Source organism: Camelina sativa, chromosome 11, assembly GCF_030686135.1.
Source record: "Camelina sativa cultivar CO46 ecotype springtype chromosome 11, ASM3068613v1".
Lineage (NCBI taxonomy): Eukaryota > Viridiplantae > Streptophyta > Magnoliopsida > Brassicales > Brassicaceae > Camelina > Camelina sativa.
Window position 1 is genome coordinate 50119193 of NC_141890.1, and position 27756 is coordinate 50146948.

The window sequence follows — 27756 nt, forward strand, 5'->3', positions numbered from 1 at the left end:
TTTCTATATTTACACTTTTTAGTATTAAAAATATTTAAAATATTAATCTTTTAGAGACAAAAAACTTTCTCTAAAACATTCTCTAAAACATCAATTTATCAAAAACAGAAGGAATATATAACAAAATTTGTCGATGCTATACTGTAGTCTCAAGGCGAATCACTTATTCTTTTAAGAACATTATATATATGTAAACATTAACACGATTGCCATTTGAACGACCCATCTATGAAAAAAATAGGTAATGCAATAGTAATTATGTGATGTAGTAAACTATAGTAAATTTTTTTTTGTTATAGATTTTAGAAATTACCCTAATGTCAACTACGAAATTAAAAACTATAGAATCTTGTGAACAATCAAAATCTTTATTCTATCACCCCCTCTCTCTCGCTTGAAATTTTTATACACGAAAATGTAATTAACCCTAGTTGCATGTTTCAAAGTTTCAAGTTTCAAGTAAAGAAAAAAAGTGGGAACAAAAGGTAAAATAGTGAAAAAAAGTTTTAGAGTTATATAAAAAAGATTTTGAATTTTATAATAAAAAAAGCTGTCCACTTTTTATTGGCTTTTCTCTCCCACACAACCATCAATTCCTTTCACACTCTCCTCCTCTTTTGAGTTTCTCTACAACCCAAAAAATCATCATAACCTCCTTCCTTCATACCCATTCTTCTCTCTCTCTCTCTCTCAAGTCACAACCATCACCTATCTTCCTCTCTCTATCTCTGCTATGGATTCCGGCAACAGTAGTAGCATGCAATCATCAAGCGGCGGTGCTGGTGGGGGAGATCAAGAAGAGTACGACTCACGCGCCGATCAATCAATCTCTGCTTTATTCAACAACAACAACAACAACAACAACACAACCACCGTCTCCTCCAACATCGCCGTTCCAACACAGCTTGACTCTCTTATAGCTAACTATTTTAACACTTCTTGGTCAACGGATAATCCTCTCTGGTCAACAACGGCTACAAAACCCGCCGATGATGGCTGCTCTAGACCAGTTCCACCACCGATCTTAACAGAACCAGTCTTCTTCACAAACCCACTCCAACAAAATCTGAGAACAGTTCCAAACACAAACACAACTAGTCCCATTTGTTCCGTCCCAACCGACAAGAAAAACGGTCTTGCGACAACACGGAATCCAAAGAAGAGATCTCGAGTCTCGAGACGAGCGCCTACGACTGTTTTGACCACCGACACATCCAACTTCAGAGCCATGGTTCAAGAATTCACCGGTAATCCTTCAACTCCTTTCACCGGATTGTCATCGTCTTCTCCTTATCCAAGATCAAGATTTGATCTCTTCGGTTCTTCTTCTTCTTCTTCTTCATCCTCGCGACCCTTGAAACCGTTTCCTCACAAACTCATCTCTCCATCGACGGTAAATCATCATTACCTTCCTCCTTCAGAGTATCATCTTCATCATCATCATCATCAACATCAGAATCTTCTCCTTAATATGAACACGCAAAACATCGCATACCCTTTTCTCAACAACCAGTCTCCCAACAACAACCCTTTACCGGATCAGTCCCTTCTATGTGAAAAGTCGAAACCTTCGAGCTTGAGAACGAGTAATGGTTTTGGACACGTGGACGTTGGTACAAACTTTGAGGGGCTTCACAACATTATCGTCTCGTCGTCATCGATGACACAGCCAACCCTAAATAATACTAATATCCATGGATCAGACAAGAATACTGAAGCCGAGAATGATAACGATCTGTTAAGATCGATCAATGGTGATGATCAGTCCATGGTGCAAAGATCATCGGATGGTTACACAGCACCTGTTGCTTCTGGATCAGAGAATACTTTAACGGCGGTGAGAAATGAAGGTATGGTGGAATTATCATGGATCTCTTCTTCTGATTAGATTTATCTAACTTTTTTACATTATGGTCGTATTTATTTTATTACATACCATAATAAAAAAAGTTTTAGAAATCTTAGCGAAAAACATATGATGAATATTGGAAACATTAATTAGTGTATGGAAAGATTTTGGAATCATTTATCATGTTCTAAAGCTTCTATGGTCTCTATAATTAACAATTACTTTTTTACATATTCGAACAATGTTTTTTTTTTTTTCTTATAATGTTATATATCGGCTTTATTCCTTTTATTGGACTGGATGTTATATATGTGGATTTTGAACATCGGCTCATAGTGGCATGAGATATTATCAATGGCTTCATAAGTATTGATATTTCTTTTTCTTTTTTTTTGTCAACAAGTATTGATGTATTTGTAAATATAATTTGAAATTCGAAATTACAATTTTTTAAAAAAAGAAGCATGTGCCTATAGAGGCAGAATTAATCTTACAAGGGACCCAAAAAAGATGGCATGAATCTACTTTTGGCAAAGAAAAATGTTGAAAGTTTCTTGTTACTAGGGCTACGTATGAACCCTAAAACAGAAGCTTGGACTGTTACTAGAACATGGAACTGCAAATAACTCAAACTATGAAACAATATTAATTTATTTATTTGCCTATATATTAGTATAAAGTAAAATATGTAGCGAGAGAGTGATTGGTGGCGAGATCTAGGGAATCGTTAGCCGCCGCTTATCCTAATCTCATCATATTTATTTGAAACTCACATGACAATTCTCGATATATTCATTTTTTTTTTCTTTTAATATTTTCTAGTAATACACATAAGCTAAATAATGGATGTAAGAAAATAAATAAAAAATCGTAAGCGAATAATGTAAATTCATCGTCATTATAATCCGATACGTCATTTATCCCTTTCAAAGACATCCTATAGAAAAACAAACGTCATTCAATACGTCAGATCGTCATGTCTAGTAATTTCTTTAATTAATATAATTGTCGCCATTATTAAAAAAAATCCATCAAACCAAACTTCGATGGTTACATCTATTGGGAGATTTCACGTTACTGCTAAGCAAAATTGCTTCACACAGACACAAAATCTAAACTGTTTATTTGATTATGATTTCTTCAGCTTCTTCTCCTTAAATTGTTTGTGCTCTTACAGAAATGGGTTAATTAGTTTATATAAACAATAATTGCTTAATAATGTGATAATGTTTTTGAACTCATGATCAGTATCTTATGCATTATTTCGTAATGCTCCATCATCATGGATGAAATCAATACCCATTTTCCCGCCAATTTCTTTTGCCAGTTTTTGATTATTTTTTTTGTTTTCAAGTTAAAATAATATGTCAGTTAGATTTGCGCTTTTTCCACTAAAACGTGAAACGGTAGCGTTTCGAGAAAGTAAGCATATGTATGTATGTAAACATTTTCATTTTTTTACATCAATTATTTATTTCATTTTCTTGTTTTTCTTTTTTTCTTGTTACAAGAATCCTTTTGGCCGATATATATAACAAGATCTTCTTCTTCTATTATTTCTGGAGCTTGAGGGATATAAATGGTTTTATTTTCGATTCGCTAACTCATAATATCTCTGCCATTCTCCACTTAGTTATATTTACACACGCTTTTAAAAAGAAAAAATAAAGAAGCAACTCAGAAAAAGGAAAAAACCTTTTTGATGTATCTATCAATTTATGAATTATGAATTCAAATTTAATGATTGATATAAACATGGATTTTTGGTAAATTAAAACTATCTTTATTCATACATACATCTCTCCTTGTGGAGATTGGAAATCCAAATGATTAGGCAAAGGATTTTTAGAAGATTTAGGGGGCAAACAGAGAGAGAAAAAACAAAAGCAGTTTTGTTGTTTTGCAATGATGTTTCCACGTTGATATGCATATATTGTAAGTCTTATGAGTTTGAAATACTTTGAATCATATCGAAACTGTCTTTTTACTCAAGAAATTATTGTTAATATTATTTTTAATCTGTAATTACGTCATACGTATAAAAACCCTTTTTTTTACGAATTACATATACTTATTTTCGAACCAAGATTTAAAAATAAATTTAAAATTGATTGTTTATAAGTCCACTAGTCGAGAAACCAAAAAAAAAGAGTGGTAGTAGAGAGATTTTATTATTTTGTTCAAAGTGGAAGTAGAGTATATAATGCGTTTTCCATAGGCAAGATAGGACAGGCCTTTTTAGCAGTAGCTATGCGCCCACTATTTTTTACTTTACTGATTTTGTAATTTTGAAAAGGTAAAAACCTTTTTATTCATTACCATCATTGATCACACTATTTTTTATATATACAAACACAATCACCCCACTATTGATCGACTTTACGTAACAACGTTTTAAACTTTATAAAAATAAAGAGATTAGGTTTTCGAATTTTGGTAATTAAGGGGGCCATTATGGTCGAAATCAGGTAAATTGGACAATCATGTCCATAAAGTAGGGGAAATGTCAACTCCGATTAAATATATATAAGAATGGTGATTTAGAGACATAAGCAGAGTTATTAAAAAATGTTTAGTCATGGTTATGAAATATACTATAAATAATAATGTTTATTAACGTGAACTTACGTAAAAGTTACGATTCACGGTTGCGGTGTGAGGTAAAATTAGGTTAAAATATTGATCCGGTTAATTGACTTTTTTCTTTCTCCTTATGTCGAATGTTTTAGTTTTTTTCTTCTATGCTTTCTAAATTGATTTGGATTTTGCAGTTTTTTTTTTTTTTCCTGTTCTTTGTTTTATGAATTCTCAATACTTAATCTATTCATGACCATTGTCTGTGGTTGATACCATACCATATATTCCTGAGAATTCTGATGGAGAAAATGTTTAGTTCGCGGTAAATAAAATTTCATTATTTAAAATGTTTTAAAATGATCATTTTAAATTTTTTATTTAGCCCACGGTAACGACAAAAATCTCATCATTTTAAAACATTTTAAGTAAAAATGCTATATAGAATATTTATTTGTTCAGAGAAAAAGGTTGGACAAATCTTTGTACATGAACCAATATTCAAGTGTCCAATTTTGTATGTGTCAATTTCAATGTCTCTCTCTGGTCAAAGTTCGCTTGCTTGATAAGAAACCTGCTAGAATAGTTTGCGGAAAAAAACTGTTATTGTATGTTTCAAGTTTCAACGTAAAAGAAAACCACAGTTGAAACAAATCCGTAACATATTTTTGTATTTTGGGGACCTTCTTCCCCAATTGGAATCAATTTTAAAACCACAAGCATTCAAAAACTAACTAGTAAAACTTGGAATCAGAGAGTTTAAAAAAACATTATATTCTACGCCCTTAATTTTTAAGCATATAAACAGAAGGAGACTACGAGTATCAAAAGCAAATTATAATAAGAGAGATAAAATTTACCTTGGAACATATATATATGAGGATAATGGCGATGAATCTGGACTAGTCAGTCACAGCTGGAATATTCTCCGGCTCATAATGGCCGTGACATGTGTTTTTCTGTTTCTTCTCTTTCTCCCTCCTGTAATATCGTATTTAGACGTCAGAAACTTTTCAAAGATCTCAACTATCTGTTTAATTCTTCTTTACGAACCCAATACAGTTCTCATTATCAAAAAATAACCGGACAGAAGCTTCAAAAAATACAAACAAAATAAAGGGACAAACATCAACTTACTAATTCACCTTGGTTCTTGATTACGATGCATATCACGCAGAAATTTCATATTGTCTCGCATTTTTAGCAGCTGGTATATGACGAGCCTTCAAATCCTGGTTATATATCTTTGCATAGAGAACCTGCAAAAAGAAAAAAAAGCAGAGGAAGACAATGAGTTTAGACAAAACTTTTATGTTGCGTATATAGACACTAGTCATGTTTTAGTGTGAAAAAGAGAACACGTTTTAATTAATAATATATATGGTTCATATATAGAAACATTACAAAAAAACAAATACTTCTAGATTATTACATGGTTCGTATAAAAATAGAGAAACATCTACTAATAACTCTTTACCAAAATCTTGAAGCAGAGTCTGACTACGAGAGCATTACTTCGACGAAACGTTGCTCTCTCTCTCTTCTCTCTCTCTCTCTCTCTCTCTCTCTCTATTTCTTTTACCAATGAAAAAAGAGAAGCCTTTGCTTTGCTACGACAAACTACGAGAACGGTAAAGCGATTATACAGAAAGCAAGGGACCAAGAGGAACTAATTTTGTGAAGAATGTTTATGGGCACGAGTCACTTATATAGGCAGCTTGGCTTTGGTTCTTTCAACGGCTATATTTTTCTAACGTCTATATTTTTTACCGTTGAGTCTCAAATATATTACCGTTTGTTGTCAGTGACTTGAACACTTACAGTAAAAGTGAATAAATTATACACAAGAATAGTAAACGTTCGCATTGGCCCAAACGGCTATTTTTACTAACGTCTATATTTGTTACCGTTGTGATATTTGAGTCTCAAATATATTACCGTTTGATGTCAGTGACTTGACACTAAACAGTAAAAGTGAATAAATTATACACAACAATAGCAAAACCTTCCCAATAAGCCCAAACGGCTATTTTTTTCTTCTTCTAACGTCTATATTTTTTTTGACCGTTGTGAAATTTGAGTCTCTCAGACTCTCACAGTTTGTGATTGAATTTGACGCACCTACGTTTAAAATTACAGGAGTACGAAAAGTCAAAAGCGTTTACAGAGGTCTCAATGTGTAATTTTTAAGTCAACAATCTCAAAGAACACAGAGATAATAAAAGGGCTAATACAGAAGAAGCCCATTAGATCAAATTGCGGCCCAAATTGATTTTATAGCTAATCACATTAACATCGGATCACATAGTTTTAATTTTTTTAATCCTTATTTTCTTTTTTTTTAGTAGGAAAAATATGTTTTTGATTATTATTTTCTTTGTATTACAACATTTTTTTAATCAGTAAAATGAAAAAATTGAGTGGGAAAATGAAGAAATTGAGATCCAGAAAAAAAGGAAATTGCGAAAAATGAAAAATTAATGGCAGACGACGGCGTTAGGACAAAGAAAAAAGAGAACGCCTTCCTAGGGTTTGGTTAACACTCCGCCGTAAGATTTGTTCTCCGCCGCCTCGTTTTCCCGTCGGTTAAGTAAAAGAAGGTTATTGCTTTGACCAAGCTTAGATCAATATCTATTTGATTATCCAATCCAATTCGTGTAAAAACAATTCAGAGTTTCAGCTTCGTCCCTCCCCTTTTTTTGTAGGGTTTTGATTTGATTATTGGGTTGGGATGAGTAGTCCATTCAGTGAAGAGATACTGATTGATAAGCTCGCTAAGCTCAACAGCACTCAGCAATCGATTCAAAGTATCCTTTTTTTTTTTTAATTCTAATTCATTGCCCTAAAATTTCAATTTTGTTGTTCATAAATTGCAATTCTGATTGTTTGGTTCTTATGAACTTTTTTGGATAAGCTCATTCACGTTATACTTAAGTCACTTTGTTGTTTGATTATATCTGTGTGTGTTTGTATTATGCAATTCTGATTGTTTGGTCCTTGACCCTCTTCTGGGATAAGCTCTGTCACAGTGGTGTATCGTCCATCGTAGTGAAGCTGAGTTAGTGGTTACTACATGGGAGAAACAGTTTCACAGTACAGAGATAGTTCAGAAAGTGCCTCTCTTGTACCTTGCGAACGACATACTTCAGAACAGCAAGCGTCAGGGTAATGAGTTTGTGCAAGAGTTCTGGAAAGTTCTCCCTGGTGCTCTCAAAGATCTTGTTTCCTTGGGAGATGATCATGGGAAAAGCGTGGTCTCACGATTGGTAATAATGATTGTAGCGGAATTGGCCTTTTTGTTCTTTTGTTGCGTTTCTACTGCTTATATATATAGCTTACTGATCAATGATTTTATGCTTTTGAATGGTTTTGATACTAAAAAGCTGGCTTCATCATCAATCTTATGTTTCATTATAGTGTTAGATGTTGATATTTCACTCAGGGGATTTGATTAAGTTTTTTTACCTTAACAAGTGTCTTTTGCATTATTTTTCTAATACTGCTAAAGGCGTGATTCTCTTGTCTGTTTAAATTTTTGTGTTTGTATGTAGCTGATTTTAGAGTCTGTTGATAATGCGTGGGACTTTACCAGGTTTTGTTCACCAATCTTTGGTTTTCATGATTACTAGGTTACTATATGGGAAGAGAGAAGAGTCTTTGGGTCTCGTTCAAAGAGTATTAAAGATGTAATGCTCTCAGAAGAAGCTCCTCCACCGCTTGATATCAATAAAAAACGATCACGAGGATCCAAATCAGCGAAACGGGATTCAAAATCTGCCAAAACGGTAACAATTTTTATTTCCTTGTTCAGTTTTTTTTTTCTTTTCTGAGCCTTAATTAACTTAGCTCTCCATTTGCTTTTTTTTGGCTACCAGAAATTATCAAGTGGAGGTGTGACGGAGAAGATAGTATCTGCATTTAATTTGGTTCGCGCAGAGAACTCAAACAAAGAGACAGAGATAAACAAATGCAAGTCTACAATTAAACGTATCAGAACGATGGAGAAAGATGTTGAAGACGCCTGTTCCACTGGTAAACATATTAGCAAACATTTTGACTTTTTATGTATATCGCATTTATCATTCGGGATTAGTAAACACATACTGGTTCTGAATGTTGGATTGTCTTCAGCAAAAGACCCAAGGAGAAAAACATTGGCAAAAGAATTGGAAGAAGAAGAAATCACTCTGAGACAGTCTGTTGTCAAACTTAAATCTATTGAAGAAAATAGAACATCCCTTGTAAAACATCTTAGGGAAGCGCTACGTGAACAGGTAAAGAGTCTTTCACTCTTAAAGCTCAATAGTTTGCTTAGACATTTCGATTTCTTACTAAGTTTTGTGTGTTAGGAATCTGAATTGGAGGATCTTCAATCTCAGATACAGGTAACTAATGATTTCTCTGTTACTTATGCCTAGGACTGTCAAGTGATCAGTTCAATCTGCTTATGCCTGAGAACTACTTGCAATCTTGGTTTAAAAAGTGGTATACTTGTCTTAATTTATCAGGTAGCACAAGTGCAAACGGAAGAAGCTCAAAACATGCAGAAACGGCTCAATAATGAAATACCGGTTAACAGTAACAACGGATCATCTGGCCAATCAGCAAAAGCGACTCCTGCCTCAATCGCTGCAATGGCAGAAATGCTAACTTCATCTACAAATTCATCAATGATTATGCATTCTGTTCTGTCTTCATTTGCTGCCGAAGCTACTACACAGACTTCTGGTTTAACCAAATCGAGTAGTGCAGACACAAATGCATTTGCTCCTCCAAATCCGCAGTATCACATGATCCCAAATCCAGCCGCATCGCAGCAGTTTATACCATATGGATTTGGTAACATTCCCCTAATGCCACCTGGACAACTACCACCACCTCCTGGATCACTGTCGCCGCATATGATGAGTAATCAACAAAACGCGGCTCAGCAACAATCGCAACAAGGTCAGAGTTTTCAACCACCGGGTATGATGTATTTTGGACCTCCACACCATTCTTAAGGTTAGTAGTAAAAACAAGCCAAAAAATCTTAGTTTTAGCTGTAGATTATATAGATTAGTTTCTGACTTAGTCTCTTTGTCTTTATTTGATGTTGCATTGTAGAGAGTAGAAACGAACGATCTTTTGTCTTACAGATCTTTGTACCCTAAGCTGTTTAGTCAATTTTTACTTCTTTGTAACATAATTTAGACTTCAGTTGTTTATCTGCGTTACATATTTATATTTGTTGTATGCATAGTTTCAAAATGGATTCATAATCTTGAGAATTTTATACAAAAATATTTACATCAGTCACGTTCTTTTCAATTATTTTTTCCAAGTCAAAGTTACAAAAAATTTCAATAATAAACATTTTTTCAATGTCTATACAAACAACAAATGAAAATGCCACTTAGAAGCCAGATGAGTTCTGAGTAACCATTCTGTTGCTACCACCAACTCGGAACCTAGACCGAATCGAACCATTAGAGTCGATAACTCGGTTCCAATCAACTGATACTTCGCCGTCGTCTTCCTCATCCTCCGGCACCCTCTCTCTCATCAGCTGAAGGATCTTTTTCGCTTTCTCTCTAGCTCTCTCTGTTCCTCTCTCTTCCACTACCTTCAAAACATCCACAGCTCTTGCCTCCTTCGCTAGTCCCTTGAATCGAAGACTCTCATGGCTTAAAGCGAACAATGCAGCCACACAATTCTCACGTGCCGAAGAAGAAGAACGAGCAGTCCCCGTAGCCTCCTCCGTCCTCTCCTCCCGTAGCATCCCTACAAGAATCGCAACCGCATTCGCATCAAGCATCGCCGATCGTCCTTCGCTACAACAAGCCAAATTACAAATCACCAACAACGCTCGGCTCGCTGATTCACCAGACCTAACCATTGAGAAAAGCGCAGGAACAGCTCCAAGCCTAACGAGCTTCAACCGATTCGTCTGGTTCAAGGACAAATGGTAAAGCGCAAGAGCCGAATCATGCCTCGTCCTATCACTATCAGCAGCTCGTAACGCGTGAAGCAATGGCTGAAGCGCTCCTAAAACCCCGATAGGCATTTTGTTATCATCTTCAAGAGAGAGACCAAAGATTGTTCCAGCGGCATGTTCTTGAGCTTCTCTGGATCCTGATTTCAGAACATCAATCAAAATGGGAACAAAACCTAACCGAACAATGGTCAATTTGTTCTTCTTGTCCAAAGATAGATTCACAAGCGAAGCTAACGAGTTCGTCTGCACTAGTGAGTATCTTGAAACAATCATATTCTTCAGTAAAGAAAGGATCCGAGGAGAACAGAGTGAAACCCTAGCTTCATCTTGAGTACGAGTCATCTTCCTCATCATAATCAAACCTTGTTCTTGATCAAAAATATTACTACTGTTAAGCTTGTCGTAAATCACCTCGTCCTCTTCTGGATTGTGTGTTAGGGTTTCGATTTCAGCGAAGGAAGAAGAAGATGATGGAGACGGAGAGAAGCAAGCGGGTCGGGTCGTTAAAGGAAGAGGAGTGTGTGGGCTCTGAGCGACGATTACAGATTCATCAGAAGAGCTCGTTGAGTTGTTGAAGTCTCTCCTTCCCATGAGTTCGGAATCAGCGTGGTGAGTTATCATCGGAGCTCGGTGAGCTACAGCTCTGAGAAGCTCTTGCTCGGAGACACGAATCTCAACTTCCCGTGGAGGCATCTGTTGCCGTAGGTTACGCTCGACGATGGAGTAATCAGGTGGCTGTGGGCGTGAGAGGCCAACGGTGTCGCACCAAGTATCGATTGTTGATTTCATGTTTAGGTTAGGGATGATGTTGGAGAAATCGGGTAGAGAGTCGTCGTCGTCGTCGTTGCCGTTGCCGTTGCCGTTGAGTTTGGGGATAAAGTTTAGGTCGCGACAGACTTGAACACAGAGACGTTCAAAGGTTTGACCGGATGAGACAACAACTGGGTCAGACATTATTGATTTTGAAATCGGACAGAGGAATTCGACAGGAGGTTGATGTTGTTGAGGTTCTTGTCGGGAAGATGATGATGACGAAGAAGACGATCTGTGGCTGAAAGGGTTCCATCTGAGCCGTCCGTTTTTACCCATCTGCAAAAATCAACGGTTAGATATTGGTGCTGGTGAGTAGTGATTTTTTTTTCTGAAAAGGGTTTAGTACAAAAATTTAGGGATTTCAATTCATCATCCTTCTTCTTCTTGCCTTGGAGATTTTTCGGAGACGAAGAAGAGAAGAGAGAAGAGGAGAGTCGTCTTCTTCTTCCTCCTGAACTGAAGGACTTTGTGGCCTACTGACTTTTTTTTCTTTTTCTTTACTTTTGTGTTTTTTTTATTTTATTTTGTTTTGAAGTGATGATGATTATAATTATAACTTGGACGTAAGAATATTTTTTTACGAAAATGTTGACCGTAAACGTGGACCCAAGTGAATTAGCTTTCATTGTTCATACATTCTGAAAAAGCTTTCTTGCTTTCTTTTTCAGGCCAATTTTGTTCACATACCTACTACAAAACATTTGTATCCTTAAACATATAAACTTGGAATGTAATTTATGGTAATATCCCAATTTCTTTTTAAAGAGGTGAGAATAAAATGATTTGATTTTTCACTAAACTTGCCATTCTTAGCTTAAGGAAAGAAAAGATTTTCTTAATTTAGCAGGTAAGCTTTTACATTGTACTTCTGACTGATGACGCATTGTTGGATTGCATAAAACATAATCTGATATTTTCTGTACCGAAGTATTAAGGGTCTAGACGATCTGGCTTTAGTGCTTTACGATATTAAACATGGTTAGGCAACATATTCACTTGTTGGATTGGATACATTCAAACAGTTTCTTTTAACCAAGGACACTTCTCTCTCTACTCAGGTTTTGCACCCTTCTTCATAAAGCTCTTAGTCAACAGGAAATCTTTAATGGAAATCGGCATATGGTGCATGATCGCCATGACGGTCGACAACCTTCCTGTAGAGAACCAAGCCGGCGGATTTTTTTTGAGCACAACGGAAACAGTCTGTTTCGCAAATGTCTCTGTAGGTATTGGCTTTATGTTTTGCGACAGAAACATTCTCTCACGGATAGCTTCCTCAAACGGTTTGTAGAGTTTCAATTCAGGTAAACTGTTGAAACTCGATAACCCTGAGTTAGCTATGTTTGATTGAATACCTCCTGGAACAATGTTGATTACATCGATCCCAAATGGCTTAAGCTCCAACCTTACAAAGGAGACCAACCACAAATCAAGATATGAATATCAAGCTGATGGAAGAAGATTTACTGAAAACCAAAGAAACCTTAATGTATCGGTAAGAGCATGAAGAGCAGCTTTTGATGCAGTATAAACACCAGCCCATGGTCCTGGTGCCATTATGCTTATACTTCCTATGTTCACAATCTTTCCCTTCTTCTTAGACACCATGTGAGGTACTACTGCTTGAGTCATCCTCATAGAACCTGCAGATTTCATTAACTCATTTGAGTCAGGAATTTTAACAAACACATGGTGAGCACAAACGAAGAAATGTTTAAATTCACCGAAGACATTGGTGTTGAAGGTGTTATCCATGGATGAGATTGGCATCTCAGCGAGAGGTCCGATACACTGAACTCCGGCGTTATTAACCAAAACATCGATCTGACCAAATTCGTCAATAACTTTGGAGACAACTTTACTCACGCTCTGCTCCGATTGAACATCGAGCTCCTCCACGAAAAACTTGGGATCTTTCACCAAATCGATCATCGTGCTCTGCGATCGACTCGTCGCCACCACTCGACAACCGTTAGCCGAGAACTCACGCGCCAGAGCGTGGCCGATTCCTCCTTGAGAACATCCCGTGATGAGCACCACTGGTGTATCATCGCTGCTGCTTCCCATTCTCTCCCAAGGTTTGGATAAAGAGCAACTACGAAACTATGATACTTAAATTAAGAGAAATCGAGAAATTTAAGGGTCGAATTGCAAAAATCACGCCAGGAGTTTCTCAACACAGTAAAAGGATGAATGATAGTTTTTAAATTTTAGAATTCTTCCCCAGAAGTTTGTCCACGTATGCAACTAAGTCCCTGAGATTTGTTTTTATTTTTAACTTTTTCACTCTAATAAACCAAAAGTAACATTTTGATTAATTCACATACTTACTTAAGTTATTTACATAAAAACTTCACAAAGCAAATAGATTAATAAGGTTAAGAAAAACGAAATTAGCTATAAACAAAACTTGAGAATCAAGCAGAGAAGAAGCCATGAGAGATGGCGAGAGCGAAGTGAGATTTAGTTTCAAAGTTGTTCTTCAAACTCTCAATCTTCATCTTGTCGATAGCTACAGCCATCTTCGCCGGAGTTATTTTCTTCCAATCGAATTCCGCCGGCGCTGATTTCGAACCCGCCGGATGTCTCATCCTCCTTTCGTACTCCTCCGCAACCAAAATCGCTATGTCCGCCATTGAATCGGTTTTATCTCCGGTTATCTGATCACTTTGATGTTCGGTTATCTCTGGTTTTATAAATATCAGAAGAAGTACAAACAACGGGTTTATTTATACTGCATTGACGGGGGGGGGGGGGGGGGGGGCATTGGATAAGGTTGGGTCAATAGTTTCTCTCTAATGATAATATATTTTTTATTAATATAAAATTTTGGTTAATGGTTTTTTTTAATATAAAGGAGGCCGAATCTGTTGGTACATGTAGTTTTCGTGAGAAGGTGGGCTTGGTCGGTTTTATTTTATCAATAAAATATTGATTTTTGTGTGGAAGCTTTTGTTGAGTGGTCTCCAAGGTCCGTGTCATCTACGTATTGATCTGATCACTAACCCAAAAATCAAGATTAAGCCCAATTATACTTACTCGTATCTTTTGAAATGAATATGTAAACCAAACTTAACTTTGTAATTGTAACTTACAAAGATTGATATTTGCGTTCATTCGACGAGTTTATATCACTAATTTGCGTTCATTGGTGCTGTTGAATGTTATTTTCTATTTTAGGGTTAAACATAATACATTGTGCTCCCATTCTCTCGAAGGTTCGGATAAAGCGACTACGTAACTGTGATACTTTTTTTTTAAAAGAGAAATCGAGAATTATAAGTGTAGAATTTGCAAAAATCTGAAGTTTCTCAACACAGTAAAAGGATAATGATGAATAGTCCTTGAGATTTTTTTTTTTTTTTTTTGTACTTTTTACTCGCAGTGATTCGGCGGAGAAGACAGAGTCATCATCATAGTAAATAAACTGAAAGGTTACATGTTTTGATACATAGTCAATAATTGCATAAGACTTCACAAAGCATAGATTAAGATAAAGAAAACGGAATTAGCTTTGAACAAAACTTGAGAGAATCAAGCAGAGAAGACGCCATCTCTAGCTGCTTGAGAAGACTCAGATTTAGCTTCGAAAATCTTCTTCAACCTCTCAACCTTCATCTTGTCAATTGCTGCAGTAATCTTCCCCGGAATTAGTTTCCTCCAACCGAATTCCGCCGGCGCTGATTTCGAAGTTGGTATGTCCGCCATTGAATCGGTTTCCTCCGGTTATCTGATCACTTTGTTGTTTGGTTATCTTTGGTTTTGTTACAGTTCAGAAGTACATATGATATTCAACTTGTAATAAGGGTTCCATTTATAAGTGCATTTGTGTGGAAGCTTTGTGGAGTGGTCTCCAAGGTCCGTGGCATCTACGTATATATGAATCTGGAAGCTGTTCACTTTTTACTATTATAGGGGTTTTCAAATAAAAGTTTCTTAGTATATTTTTGAAGTGTTGACCACATAATCTATTACAATTATCTGATTATTACTCCCTCTGTATCATAATAGTTGATTTTTAGGATTAGCACCAAGATTAAAAAAAATAAAATATTGTATTATTATTAATTATTTTTGTTTTATATTTTTTTAATACTCATTTACTGATATTTTTCTCACACTTGTCATTCAAATGCATGCATATATTTAATTATTTATTATAAAAGTAAAAACATTAATTAATTGTTTGATTTTAATAATAAAAATGCATTACAGAGGGAGTATATACTATGAATGAGTATCCTTAATTAATTTTGGAATTGGGATTTAAAACTATAAACTGCAGTTAATTAAAGTCAAAATACTTCTAGAAGTTAATGAAACTTAAAGGCCAAACCTAGGTTGCTTGAAGCCCAATATCAAGATTAAGCCCAATAATACTTAAATTTATTTTATTGTTTAGAGTTTTATATTATGGGCCTGTTTGTAATAAGGAAGAGCATTACATATTTAATTTCTTTGAAAACGGATATGTAAATATGAACATAATAACATTATTTTGGCGATTTATACGGATATCATTATTTCAAATTTCGAAATTCCTGGAATATTACAGTATTTAATCGATGAATATGATCTTTGCCCCCCAAAAAAAAAAAATCGATGAAGATGATCAATATACGAAGATATGGTTTTCAACACATCAGTTTTTTGTTCGAATTGTTATTTCCGGAAATATAACTTTGTTTCCTAGTACTGAAATAACCAAGTAAATAAGTATTGGTGCTGTTATTATTTTCTAATTTGGGGTTAAACATAGTAGTAGTGCGACAGTGTGTCGTATCATAACATAGTAGTAGTGCGAGTGCGACAGTGTGTCGTATCATACCATAGTAGTAATGCGACAGTGTGTCCAGAGCCGTGTCAAGAGTTACATGGACCAGAAGCAATACTAAAAAAAAGACCTTAATTCAAAACAAAAAGTATCAAAACAGACTAAAACCATGAGATTTACAAACTGGATTTAGAAACCAAACATGAAAAATATTTAGTTTTTTTCTGTTATTTTGACTGAAGAAGAAGAAAAAAAAGTGAAAACATGGCAAACATATAAATTGAAAACTTTAAGCAATGGTGATTCTCTTTTTTTCTTCTGTAATATAAATAAAATTTTCTATTTAGCCATAATATAATTAACAAACATAAAAAAATAAGGCTTTAAAATTCTTTAAAAAAAAAGGCTGGAAGCGAGTGTTTATTTTTTTGTACATAGCCACGGCTCTGAGTGTGTCGTATATATGATACGAAAGAAAAAAAAAGTCCAATGTAAATACGAAAAATAAAAAGAGATAAAAGATAAATTTATAAGCAAACAAAACGTAGAGAAGAAAACGAAGCAATCTTAAAACGTGATAGTTTCGATTTCCAATTCCTTTAGTGTACTTTCACTTCTTTCTCTTTTTTGTTCCTGCAAAACTTCTCTTTGTTGTTTTTGACTATTAGTATGAAAATATAATAGTTGACAGAAACAAAAAAAAAAAATTGAAATTAGTATTCTGAAAAGTAGAACTGTACTATAAATTTATTTCTTCTCTTTTCCAACCCACCTTTTCCTAGTCAATTTTTTTTTCTCCAATTTTCTTGAATACTTAGCGTCTAAAGAAAAAGGAGAAAACGATCTTTCAGAATTATCCGAACATATACTTTTGTATTATGATCGTGTATGTTTTTTTTTTGTTTTGTTTTTAAACAAAGTATTATGATCGTGTATGTATGAGTTATTATTATCTGAATACTAGTAAATGTGTTTCAAAATACGATATTTCTAAAAAAAGATCCAAAATACGTGGTCGATTTTTCTTTCCTCTTGGACAGGTCAAAGGCTGAGGCGATTAAGGAGTCTCATATTTGTTTTGTCGACAATTAGGAGTCGAATCTCTCTATTGGACAACAAGTACAGTAGCTCATGTTATTTAAAACCCATATACATATTTATCTAAAAATATTCACTGTTAAATCCAACTTATTAAAGCACGACACCTTTACACCTAAGTGGATATGTGGGATCTACATCTTCTACTCTATGAAGTCTTTTCCGAGCCCCGTAGGGGCATGGATCCCTTGACTTAATTTATTGTTAATCCCTTTTTAATATACTAATTAGTATTCTAATTTGTTGGGTAATCTTTCTTTTCTTTATCGAGAATCTCTTCTCGAATAATTCTTAAAGCATTCGAATTCTTTAACAAAGAATCAGATCTAGAAAAATGTGTTAAGACGATTTGGTGTTTGCTTGCCAATACAAGGCAATGAAATAGCGCAATGTTTATATTTACGTAATAGATTAATAAGGTTTAAGAAAAAATACTTTAAGAATATAAAAATGGCTAAACAAGATAAATAGTCGTATGACGCAAACAATGATCTAAAACGTCTTCTCAATCACCAATCACATCTATGCATATATATGATAGCACATATCATAATCATCCATAATATTATACTATCATATAATTAATGAATCAGATATGGTCTAATGATGGGGGCCAAAGGTTGCTTTACTTCTAAGTTCTAATAACGTCCCTAGACATTTCTTTAAGAAAATTTGGTATGATTTCACATATAATATTTCGTTAATTATCCCATTAATAAAGTTTGCATCTCCTTTAATCGCATCGCATGCACGTGCCATTGCATGGATCCAATTCTATCAACATGTACCCACAAAATCGTAAATTTGTGATATAAACTCGACAGTCACTTCTGACAAAGAAAATAAGAAAAGCTCTGCAGTCTATCTATGGAAGTATAATTGTTAAATATCAGTACAAAAATGTATTACGTCTATATGACACCGTGAGCTATTTGTATTTTGAAAAAAAAAAAGAAGAAGAAGCTAGCTTCATTCCACGATTGTTTAGTTAAGTTACTCTAAATTTGCATTTTTTTGAGTTAGAATAATATAATTATTGGTACACGTATGAAATATATATTGTTACAATGATATGAAATCATCGTTTATGCCAATAATATGAATAAAAAAGAGTGAAAATCCAAACACGAGGTAACCACTCGTGGTGGCAAACCACTTTATAGGATAGCACTAGAGAATAATTCTACAAATAGGCAAAAGTTAAGTGTTTATGCGTGACGTCTCTTTTTCTATTTTATGGGATTATAATGCCTATATGGTTTTACATAAATCCAATTCGAATTAATATTGATATATTTTAATAAGTGGATAGAGTGTGAAATGGAATTTCACCAATATCAATCATTCACAATGGATCATACGTCTAAAAAAGCCACCATCACTTGAGTTGTGTAACTTTATAGACACATCATTTGCACTCGCAGTTCCACAAAAAAAGAAAGTAAATAAAAATCGGGTTATTAAAAATGTTATTTACTTATTAAACTTATCTTGTTGTAGTTAGTTTCCTCCTACTAGACATTCCAATATTAGATCATGCATCTCTTTATTTGTTTTTAAATCATCTTTATTGTTCCTAATATGTGGAGCTTATCTTCTCTCTTTCTCTATGCATAATTGTATATGCATGTCCATGAAACATCTTACGTCATATTATTGATCGTAATGAATCCTTAATGCCATATACATTATTTCGATAAATTTATTCCGTTTACATAGAGACGGCAAGCATCTACAAGAAAATAAGTGAAACAAAGCTAAAGAAAATGTAGATGCATGTAACAGTTCGTCATCTCATTTGATTAGTTATAATTCTAAGCTAAATCCAATTTATGAATAATGATGGGGTTATGGCCTAAATCGATGTGTAGGAATCAACGAAGACATGTACAAGTTTTCATTATGTCCACAACCATATCTATTATTAATTAATGATAAAAATCATAATCAAAGATGCACAATGTCTCCTATGGAGCTTGAAGAGCCAATCTGTTTTAATAAAACCACTTAAAGGCTGCAATATATATATATATATATATATATATGAATTAGGTGATTCCTTCACCTAAATAACTCTACTTATCTAGCCTGTATAAACTCCCAAAGGCTAATAATCGTTTATTATAAAAATATGCTCGTATCCTACAGTTATGGTCTTTATTAGTATTAACAAGAAGAATAAATGGATGTATTTTTGCATTATATTAGTTTGATTGAAATACAACTACCTAGCTACATTCCACTAATTCGATACACAATCTTGAATTTTACATTTAAAATAAACGTTGCTTGTTTGAACTGTTCATTACTTCATTTGGGTCGGTCTTGCTTAACTAATTTAATATCAGCATGTAATAGATTATATAGCTAGTTGTTAATAAACAAATGTTATAGAGTTTTTGTTTCTTACAAATAATTTCCAAACAGTCTGAACATATTAAATGAGACAGCTACGATACTTGGATAAACATTAGTTTTTTTTTAATAGTTTATAAATAGCTTGTTGGGGATAAAAAGGTTTTGATTACAGGATTAAGTAGATTAATGAATTAGTATTGTTAGAGGTAGCCGTTAATACGTCATTAGAATCGAAGCAGACTCTCTGGGCCGGGGGTTCCTCTATACTCCCACTTGCGATGCCCACGAGTAGACAAACACGCGCTCATCTCTTCTTTTTTGTTTAACACGCACTAGAATTGAGCGCGTATATTTTTGCATTACCGTCAAACGAATTTTAAGTTATCGCCGACGAATGCGCAGGTTAGAGGGAAGCAGTCATGCGCAAGATAAGCAATACAGAAAGAAATAAAAAACAAAGAAGAGGAAAAAAAATTACATATAAAAAGTGAGAATTTTAGAATACAGTAAAACCTCTATAAATTAATACTCTATAAATTAATAAACACTATAAATTAATAAATTTTACTGGTCCTAAGTCGGGCCAGTGTAAAAATTAATAATATTCGATAAGATAATAAGATAATAATTTTTTCGAAATCTCCTTATAAAATATGGTCCCAATAATATCATAAATTAATAATTATGTAAATTTATATATATATATATACTGATATAATAGTGTATGTTTCTCCTAAACCTCAATTCTATAGAACAATTGTAATGTTGTATTTTCAACCTATAATAATATCTCTAAAATATTTTATAACATGTCATACAAATAATTAAAATTTAAAGTTTTAATTTTTAGATATGCATCATTTACAATTTGATAATTTGACAGATTATTAAAATAGGAGAATTGATATTATTATTCATAGATTTGAATTTATGTATCTCATGTGTATAAGTCAATTTGTCTATAATATTTATAATTTATTGTAAATAGTGCTTTCTAAATATTACAAGTTCAATTCCTAAACCATAAAATTTATAACATCCGAAAGTTTAGTCTTATTTTGCTATAGTTGTTCCAATTCATAATTTTAAAAAAAATAAACAATTAAAAATATATCTATAAATTAATAATTATTAATTTACACTATAAAATAATTATTATTAATTTATAGATAAATTAATATCATTATAAATTAATAAAATGTTTTAGTCCAAACATTATTAATTTATAGAGGTTTTACTGTAGAATAAAAAAAATGGATCTACCTGGTGCGCAGCACATCAGCGTGCGAGGTAGTGGAGACATGACAATTGTATCAAGAAAAAAAAAGAGTAATTAACAATATATTTTCCCTCTAGTTTAGCTTAAATAATCAATTATTATCTTAGAAAATATTAAGATTCGATTGGTTAGTGTATCATACATATTAATTCACTGCTAGTCAGAGTTTTCTCACAAAAGTTATTTGGCACCATCAAACATAACTTTTAATGTGAGAAACCGTATTATCTTTTCACAAACAGATAAGTTCGGTATGTATCTTTATAAAATTGAAAGTGGAAGAGAAAATTAGTAAAGAAAAATGTAATAATTTAATTTTGACTAAACTGTAGCTGTGACCTGAGTTAGGTTATGCTTGAGGACAAAACTCACCGAGAAAGAAATAGAGATATAAATATAAATATGTTTAATATAAAATAAGAGCGTCAAAGGTCTTCTCATTTAAGTTGTCGTGATTCTTCATCCTTCTTCTTCTTCTTCTACTTGAAGATGATGAGACCTGAGTTTCTTACGAGACAGAAGGAAGAAGAGTTTTTAAAGTCCCTTCTTCTGTTTACGGTCGGGTTCCTACTCCAGTCTTCTTGGCTTTACGTCCGATCTTGTCGCTGAAACCTTCTTTCTTCTTTTTCTTCCTTTCATGGTTTTTGCGACAAATGTTTGCCTTTCTTTTAAAAAGTTTCTGTCTTGACGCGAGATAACATCACAAGGTTCGACCCTTTCAGATCTCTCTTCTTATCCGTATCCATGGTTCTTGCTTTTGATTTTGGGCTTTGCAGTTCTGAAAGCGAGAGACATATAGAATGAGAAGTCAGATTTCTTGGCGTCGTTTATATGAATCAAAATCTCTTACTTTGACTTTTTACTCTGTTGTATTCTAATCTTGTATAGTATCACTCAAAAGACTAAACGTTTTCTCTTATTGGGTTGTTTTTAGTTAATCGATGTGTATTATTAACTCGATGTTCTTGGTTGCTTAAAATTGAAGCTGGAAGGAACTGATTCGAATATTTCCCTAAAATTTGTATTGCATAAGAAGATTTTCAATCTTTCTTCTATCTTGAGTTCTAGATATGTGTGTGGTTTGACTTCATGATTGGTTTTTGCTTCTTTTTTCTTGATGTTATCCCTTACTATTTTGATTTCACCTTTCGTCACTAGTTGCGTACAAGAATTTAATAAAGCAATGAATGGAATTTTCCTGTTTTTTTGGGGAGTCGTTTAACTGTTAAACTATGTTTAGTTGGTCCACACATAGTGCTGTTATATAAAGTGACATTCCAATAAGTGGAAACTTGACTTCTGAACTTTTTCTTTCTTTCTTTTTCTGCTTAGCAAAAGTTTTATCTATATTATCTATTTGACACCCTCCAAACACTATTCGGGCGATATGGATGATGAAGAGTTAGTTTTGATGATGTAAAAGTTAAATCCTTTTATGTTCTGTTACCTGTCATTACAACATATGTTTCACTTGTGATCTTTTTGGAGTTCTCCTAGGTCTTAGGGATCTCTTCATGCCTTCTCAGATTTCTCTTTCTTTGTATAAAAGTCTTTGAAGGTGATTTTGTTATTCCTCATGTTTTCTTCGAATAATCTGACGAAGAAAACATTACAAGTTCTACTATTTGCTTTACTTGCTACGCTTGTTTGACTTTGTGTGTGATCTAACTTTTGATTGAAACCTAATATGCTTATCCTTTTTGATATTGTTCTTTGGAATTCTTTGTTTTCTTGGTTTGGATGCTTTCACACATTGTTTTAAAAACTTAAATATTTTCTTAATCTCCAGTTGAGGAAAACATGAATTCGACATCGACACATTTTGTGCCACCGAGAAGAGTTGGTATATACGAACCTGTCCATCAATTCGGTATGTGGGGGGAGAGTTTCAAGAGCAATATTGGCAATGGGAATATGAACACACCAAGCCACATTATAATACCGGCCAATAATCAGAAACTAGACAACAATTTGGTACTTTTTTTTTTTTTTGTTCTTTCAATCTCTTGATGATAACTTTTCTTGGTTTGTTATTCAGAATTCTAAAAAATCTTTCGTTTCTTGAAATCATTCTTTTCTAGTCAGAGGAGACATCCCATGGAACAGCAGGAACTCCTCACATGTTCGATCAAGAAGCTTCCACGTCTAGAAATCCGGATAAGGTTAACTATTCACAAATGCTTCTCTTAATCACAATTTTTCTTCGGATTGTATTAGACTGAATCGTTATATCGTTACAGATACAAAGACGGCTTGCACAAAACCGCGAGGCTGCTAGGAAAAGTCGCTTGCGCAAGAAGGTATGACATTGCTATCTTCCCTTTTAGTCATTTGTTTCTGTTTGTTTTATTCAACTGAGAGAGATTTGAATATATATTTTTTGTTGTAGGCTTATGTTCAGCAGCTTGAAACAAGCCGGTTGAAGCTAATTCAATTAGAGCAAGAACTCGACCGTGCTAGACAACAAGGATTCTACGTGGGGAACGGAATAGAGACTAATTCTCTCGGGTTTTCGGAAACCATGAATCCAGGTTTCGTATCAAGAACAATGAGTTTTCTTTTTTCTTTTTCAAGAATCAAGATTTTGATTGGTGAAACTTATATATGATTTGTTGCAGGGATTGCTGCATTTGAAATGGAGTATGGACATTGGGTTGAAGAACAGAACAGACAGATATGTGAACTAAGAACGGTTTTACATGGACACATAAACGATGTGGAGCTTTGTTTGCTAGTTGAAACCGCCATGAAACATTACTTCGAGCTTTTCAAAATGAAATCGACCGCTGCAAAAGCGGATGTCTTCTTCGTCATGTCAGGGATGTGGAAAACTTCAGCGGAACGGTTCTTCTTGTGGATTGGCGGGTTTCGACCGTCGGATCTTCTCAAGGTAAACAAAGAACAATCTCACTCACGTAGTGTTGTGTTATTGTATCCAAGGAAACAACAGGATTACAATGTTTAGATGTGTTTTTTTTTTTTTTTTGTGTATGTGTAGGTTCTTTTGCCACATTTTGATATCTTGACGGATCAACAAATACTAGATGTATGCAATCTAAGACAATCTTGTCAGCAAGCTGAAGACGCGTTGAGTCAAGGTATGGAGAAGCTGCAACACACGCTTGCTGATTGCGTTGCAGGGGGACAACTCGGTGGAGGAAGTTACATTCCTCAAGTGAATTCTGCTATAGATAGATTAGAAGCTTTGGTCAGTTTTGTAAATCAGGTAAAATGATCTAATCTCTTTATTTATTATTATTAACCTAACAAACACATTTTAAGACATGACTAGTATGTATTCGTTTCTTAAATTTGCTTTGTTTTTGTTTAGGCTGATCACTTGAGACACGAGACATTGCAACAAATGTATCGGATCTTGACCACACGACAAGCGGCTCGAGGGTTATTAGCTCTTGGTGAGTATTTTCAACGGCTTAGAGCCTTGAGCTCAAGTTGGGCAACTCGACATCGTGAACCAACGTAGATATGAGTTTTTTTTGAACCAAGAGAATCAAGAAAATGAAAGAAAGACCTCAAGAATCAAGATGAGTGAGTGCATCTGAAAACACACAAAACAGAGGATTGATTACTCTCTGAATAAATTAGGGGGTTGCTGCTGATAATTATTTTTACTCTGCGGCCGAATCAGAACATTTGAAAAAAAAAACAATGTATTGATATAAGTTGTAAATATCAGGAAAAGATGGGGTGCAAAAATTTGTACTTTGTAGCTTTTATTTTTAAAAGAGAGAGAATGTTTGTTTGATTGTAAACATTTCAGATTATCAAAAATTTGTTTCCAAATCCCCCCTATAATTTAGTGAATTACATAAGTGTGTGTGTTTGAGCTATTTGCAATTTAGAAACTCTAGGGATTTATCGTAATGGTTATGTTTTGTTTGGCTCCAAATTGTAATTTGAGATACTATTTGGAAAGTTTTGTAATTAAAGGTAAATAGAGGGGTAAATAGAAAGATATAAGAAAAGCCTTATCTCAAAGAGTTTCTTCTTCTCTTCATTATCCTCAAAGTCGCTGGAGAGTGAGTGAACTCATCCTCTAACTTCTTCCGCCATAGCCACAAATGCTTAGTCTCTCAATTGCAACGCCGGGGACGGCGGCGATTTTCCGTAGAGGAACTGCTTCGTCGACTTCAACTTCGTCCTCGTTCCATGGTGTAAGAATCCAGCAGCAGGTTTCTGCTCGCGTGCCCGCGGCGGCGGCGGCGGTGGTTTCGTCGTCTCGTAAACCGGCGGTGGTGATGATGTCGAAAAGAGAGGCGGAATTGAAAGAGATAAGATCGAAGACTACGGAGCAGTTACAAGAGGAGGTTGTTGACCTTAAAGGAGAGCTTTTTATGCTCCGTCTTCAGAAATCGGCGAGGAACGAGTTCAAATCTAGTGACTTTCGTCGAATGAAGAAACAAGTAAGCTTTTTTCTTATTCTTTTGGTTCGTTTCGTTTGTTAAATTTTACTCTTTTTATGAAAAATGAGAGTCGAAATTGCTTGAAAATTCACATTGAATCTGCTCGATTGTGTATGTGGAATCGATTTTGCAGAGTCTTTGAAAGATTCAGTACGTTTGGGATTTGTGGTTTGGTGATGGAACATTCGAATAATTACTATGGAAACTGTGAATTTGTGTGTGTTCTGCAGATTTTAGTGAATTCTAAACTATAACAATGGTAACATTACGAAGTTGCAGGACAAATATTTCTTTGTGATATGTAATACTGTATTTTTGGTAGGAGATGGAATGGAATCAGAGATTTAGCATTCACTCCTATCTCTGTGTTTATTATAGATTAGAGCCGAGATTTCACGTTCTTATAGGGAGTCTTGTATAGTATAGAGTTTCTCCTATGTTCTTAGACATGAATCTTGAGCTTGTTGCAGTGTCTTGTTAATGGACTTTACTTGGTTTAGCTTACCCATTGCCGGGATTTCAATGAGACAAATGAATCCTGGAGCTTTGAGCTATGTTTTTGTTCAGTCTAATGCACCAATTTTAAGTGGCTTTACCTCTGTCTCTTTTTTTGGTGGTGGTACTAAAAGATATGTTACTTTTGGTTGTGTGTAACAATATTCAGGTAGCGCGGATGTTGACGGTAAAAAGAGAGAGGGAGATCAAAGAAGGGATAAAGAAAAGGTTGTCGAGGAAACTTGACCGGCAGTGGAAGAAAAGCATTGTACCAAGACCACCTCCTTCTCTGAAGAAGCTTCAAGAGGAAGAAGCTGCAGAAGAAGCAGCTGAAGCTGCCAAATCTGCTTGATAACCACACCACCATCTATTGTCTCTCTGTCTCTCTCTCTATTGTATTTTAAACCTCGAGATTGTTTGTTTACTCCCCTGTTGCTATTGTTGCTGAACCATCTTGTTTTTGTTCTTCCTCTTTTTTGTTTATTGTAAACATGAATGAAGTAGTTTACATGAATTTTCAGTAAGTTTAATTATCTTTTGCGATCAAATGTTTCATCAAGAGAAAGTTAAATCCTTTTGGAATCACTATGTTGAACAAAATAAAAATAAAAATACATTTTTTTAGTACCAAAACAATCGTGTTTATTTTTCTTTTGCCTCATATATATAAATCCAGTCTCAACAACAACCCAAAAAAAAAAAAAAAAAAAGGAGGAAACATCCAAAGAAATTGGCGGGAAAATTAGGAATCAAGAGGGTGGCTTAGAATGCGAACAAGTTTATGCGGGCAGATGAGGTAGTCGTGTGATAAATTCCGGCGGGATGAGGTGAGACGAGGAGGAGGTAAAGTGACCTGTCTTTACAGTTTCAAACTTAATAGTGCGATTATGTTTCCGATGGGGGGCATCGAACCCTAGATTTCACGATTGAACGAAACTCAGCGATTCACTGTGTAATTTCAAATCCGCGGATTAGTACTTTCGTTTATGCAAATCGAAAAGTATTAGAAAAATCTCATCTTGGTTCGGTGAAATATGTATATGTATATGTATAGTCTCCTAGAGACTTCTTAGTTTTGCATTAGTCCATGGGTTTGTTTTTTTGTTTACTGTTACTGTCCTTTTCCTGCATCGTCTTATTAGTTAGTATATATATTGAAGTCATCTTCTTTTAAGCTTTAAGAAGTATGAACACTACTGATTTAATACTAGAGGTAATAATGTTCTGATCCAATTTACTTCTTGTTTGAATGCGGATTGCAGATTCGATTCATGTTATTCACTTAATCTCGGAAAGTTGAAATTTGGGGTTACTTCTTTGTGGGGATGACTGCCCGGGGTGGAGCTGTTCTACCGTATCTCTGATAGTTGATCCGTTACCTTCTTAACTTTTTGGACTTCATATGTATTAGTTATCCATCGAGTGGACGAGGGCGGTATGAGTTCTTCTTACAGGTATGATCTTGTCGTTTTTAGGTATCCAAGAAACTTGTATCTAAGTTGCTAGGTTGTTTAGTTAAAGATGTCTTTGATATGAGTTGCTCTTGTTAACTAGCCGTGGTTGGTTCTCACATGTTCTACTGATTTGTCACTACCATTTTCATGGGATGACATAATTGTTGAAATAGCAGTACATCTGGAGACCACGATGATTACACACCTAATATCTTACATCCATGAGTTAAGTCAAAAGAGAAAAACATTTCTATCTGCCCACAATTATATTATATATAGACCAAATGGTCAACACTGTTGATTTTTTTAATGCAAAGTTTATGATTGATATCTCCGGTTTATCTTTGACAGCTGCATTTTCCTGTTCACACTCATCAGTTTACACTTAAAATTGATTTTTATCCTGCATTTCAAACCATCAAGTCGTCAAATTTTCAGCTTATTTTTTTCTGAGAAACAATACAATAGGGTCCAATGTAGAAAGCTTTGTCAAATAGGCAGTGTTTTTAATGTTAAGTACAAGAGATTAAGACAAAAAAATACATATCTAAAGATGATTTATGAGGTTTTCATTATGAATTGCTTTGTATTTTTTTATTGGAACTGTTTTTATGAAGACCTGTATTATTACCAACTCCAGCCATGTGCTTTTGCACAGCTT

At 34.4% G+C, this 27756-nt stretch overlaps 7 protein-coding genes and 1 long non-coding RNA gene across 16 annotated transcripts; 4 read left to right on the forward strand and 4 right to left on the reverse strand.

Annotated features, from left to right (window-relative positions):
- Window positions 1-595: 595 nt before the first annotated feature.
- Window positions 596-2082, forward strand: LOC104727167 (VQ motif-containing protein). The gene has a single exon (XM_087471605.1). It carries the CDS (start codon window positions 734-736, stop codon window positions 1886-1888), a length of 1155 nt encoding a protein of 384 aa, XP_087327731.1. The 5' UTR covers window positions 596-733; the 3' UTR covers window positions 1889-2082.
- Window positions 2083-4815: 2733 nt separating this feature from the next.
- LOC104727168 (uncharacterized) lies at window positions 4816-6102 on the reverse strand. Of its 4 annotated transcripts, none has more exons than XR_758188.3 (4): window positions 5901-6102; window positions 5569-5682; window positions 5284-5404; window positions 4816-4997 (listed from the first exon to the last, which is right to left on the reverse strand). It is a non-coding gene; the product is annotated as an uncharacterized LOC104727168 (long non-coding RNA). The 4 variants fall into 4 exon arrangements; XR_758187.3 differs by having other exon boundaries at window positions 5561-5682; XR_015572921.1 differs by having other exon boundaries at window positions 4846-5000.
- Window positions 6103-6729: 627 nt separating this feature from the next.
- On the forward strand, window positions 6730-9717 carry LOC104727170 (uncharacterized). Of its 2 annotated transcripts, XM_010446197.3 has the most exons (9): window positions 6813-7023; window positions 7129-7230; window positions 7442-7689; window positions 8053-8208; window positions 8299-8455; window positions 8555-8697; window positions 8773-8808; window positions 8932-9427; window positions 9530-9717. In XM_010446197.3, the coding sequence occupies exons 2-8, from the start codon at window positions 7155-7157 to the stop codon at window positions 9424-9426; spliced, it is 1311 nt and encodes a 436-aa protein (XP_010444499.1). In that variant the 5' UTR covers window positions 6813-7023; window positions 7129-7154; the 3' UTR covers window position 9427; window positions 9530-9717. The 2 variants fall into 2 exon arrangements, with proteins under 2 accessions (XP_087331203.1, XP_010444499.1); XM_087475077.1 differs by having other exon boundaries at window positions 6730-7023; window positions 8932-9717.
- On the reverse strand, window positions 9674-11739 carry PUB38 (plant U-box 38). Of its 2 annotated transcripts, none has more exons than XM_087475075.1 (2): window positions 11602-11739; window positions 9674-11489 (listed from the first exon to the last, which is right to left on the reverse strand). In XM_087475075.1, the coding sequence occupies exon 2, from the start codon at window positions 11487-11489 to the stop codon at window positions 9819-9821; it is 1671 nt and encodes a 556-aa protein (XP_087331201.1). In that variant the 5' UTR covers window positions 11602-11739; the 3' UTR covers window positions 9674-9818. The 2 variants fall into 2 exon arrangements, with proteins under 2 accessions (XP_087331201.1, XP_087331202.1); XM_087475076.1 differs by having other exon boundaries at window positions 11560-11725.
- A 288-nt stretch (window positions 11740-12027) lies between these two features.
- On the reverse strand, window positions 12028-13329 carry LOC104727171 (NAD(P)-binding Rossmann-fold superfamily protein). Its single transcript, XM_010446198.3, has 3 exons — window positions 12938-13329; window positions 12697-12856; window positions 12028-12618 (listed from the first exon to the last, which is right to left on the reverse strand). Exons 1-3 carry the CDS (start codon window positions 13278-13280, stop codon window positions 12264-12266), a joined length of 858 nt encoding a protein of 285 aa, XP_010444500.1. The 5' UTR covers window positions 13281-13329; the 3' UTR covers window positions 12028-12263.
- Window positions 13330-13505: 176 nt separating this feature from the next.
- LOC109127707 (uncharacterized) lies at window positions 13506-13849 on the reverse strand. Its single transcript, XM_019233036.2, has one exon. It carries the CDS (start codon window positions 13847-13849, stop codon window positions 13631-13633), a length of 219 nt encoding a protein of 72 aa, XP_019088581.1. The 3' UTR covers window positions 13506-13630.
- Window positions 13850-21012: 7163 nt separating this feature from the next.
- LOC104727172 (transcription factor TGA1) lies at window positions 21013-24526 on the forward strand. Of its 4 annotated transcripts, none has more exons than XM_010446199.2 (8): window positions 21013-21429; window positions 22512-22696; window positions 22804-22884; window positions 22963-23022; window positions 23112-23253; window positions 23341-23612; window positions 23721-23948; window positions 24054-24526. In XM_010446199.2, the coding sequence occupies exons 2-8, from the start codon at window positions 22523-22525 to the stop codon at window positions 24204-24206; spliced, it is 1110 nt and encodes a 369-aa protein (XP_010444501.1). In that variant the 5' UTR covers window positions 21013-21429; window positions 22512-22522; the 3' UTR covers window positions 24207-24526. The 4 variants fall into 4 exon arrangements, with proteins under 4 accessions (XP_010444501.1, XP_010444503.1, XP_010444502.1 ...); XM_010446201.3 differs by lacking the exon at window positions 21013-21429 and adding an exon at window positions 21457-22280; XM_010446200.3 differs by lacking the exon at window positions 21013-21429 and adding an exon at window positions 21887-22138.
- A 130-nt stretch (window positions 24527-24656) lies between these two features.
- On the forward strand, window positions 24657-26174 carry LOC104727173 (large ribosomal subunit protein uL29c). The gene is made up of 2 exons (XM_010446202.3): window positions 24657-25146; window positions 25811-26174. Exons 1-2 carry the CDS (start codon window positions 24805-24807, stop codon window positions 25991-25993), a joined length of 525 nt encoding a protein of 174 aa, XP_010444504.1. The 5' UTR covers window positions 24657-24804; the 3' UTR covers window positions 25994-26174.
- Window positions 26175-27756: the final 1582 nt, after the last annotated feature.

Excerpts from the sequence above, each read along its gene's own strand:
- LOC104727167 (XM_087471605.1), top strand. The coding sequence starts at position 734 with ATGGATTCCGGCAACAGTAGTAGCATGCAATCATCAAGCGGCGGTGCT.
- LOC104727170 (XM_087475077.1), top strand. The coding sequence starts at position 7,155 with ATGAGTAGTCCATTCAGTGAAGAGATACTGATTGATAAGCTCGCTAAG. Across the intron at positions 7,690-8,052 it reads AAAGCGTGGTCTCACGATTG|GTTACTATATGGGAAGAGAG; the intron begins GTAATAATGATT and ends CATGATTACTAG. Across the intron at positions 8,456-8,554 it reads TGAAGACGCCTGTTCCACTG|CAAAAGACCCAAGGAGAAAA; the intron begins GTAAACATATTA and ends GATTGTCTTCAG.
- PUB38 (XM_087475075.1), bottom strand. The coding sequence starts at position 11,489 with ATGGGTAAAAACGGACGGCTCAGATGGAACCCTTTCAGCCACAGATCG.
- LOC104727171 (XM_010446198.3), bottom strand. The coding sequence starts at position 13,280 with ATGGGAAGCAGCAGCGATGATACACCAGTGGTGCTCATCACGGGATGT. Across the intron at positions 12,857-12,937 it reads CTTCAACACCAATGTCTTCG|GTTCTATGAGGATGACTCAA; the intron begins GTGAATTTAAAC and ends TGAAATCTGCAG. Across the intron at positions 12,619-12,696 it reads GCTCTTACCGATACATTAAG|GTTGGAGCTTAAGCCATTTG; the intron begins GTTTCTTTGGTT and ends CTCCTTTGTAAG.
- LOC109127707 (XM_019233036.2), bottom strand. The coding sequence starts at position 13,849 with ATGGCGGACATAGCGATTTTGGTTGCGGAGGAGTACGAAAGGAGGATG.
- LOC104727172 (XM_010446199.2), top strand. The coding sequence starts at position 22,523 with ATGAATTCGACATCGACACATTTTGTGCCACCGAGAAGAGTTGGTATA. Across the intron at positions 23,023-23,111 it reads AAAGTCGCTTGCGCAAGAAG|GCTTATGTTCAGCAGCTTGA; the intron begins GTATGACATTGC and ends TTTTTGTTGTAG. Across the intron at positions 23,613-23,720 it reads GACCGTCGGATCTTCTCAAG|GTTCTTTTGCCACATTTTGA; the intron begins GTAAACAAAGAA and ends GTGTATGTGTAG.
- LOC104727173 (XM_010446202.3), top strand. The coding sequence starts at position 24,805 with ATGCTTAGTCTCTCAATTGCAACGCCGGGGACGGCGGCGATTTTCCGT. Across the intron at positions 25,147-25,810 it reads TTCGTCGAATGAAGAAACAA|GTAGCGCGGATGTTGACGGT; the intron begins GTAAGCTTTTTT and ends AACAATATTCAG.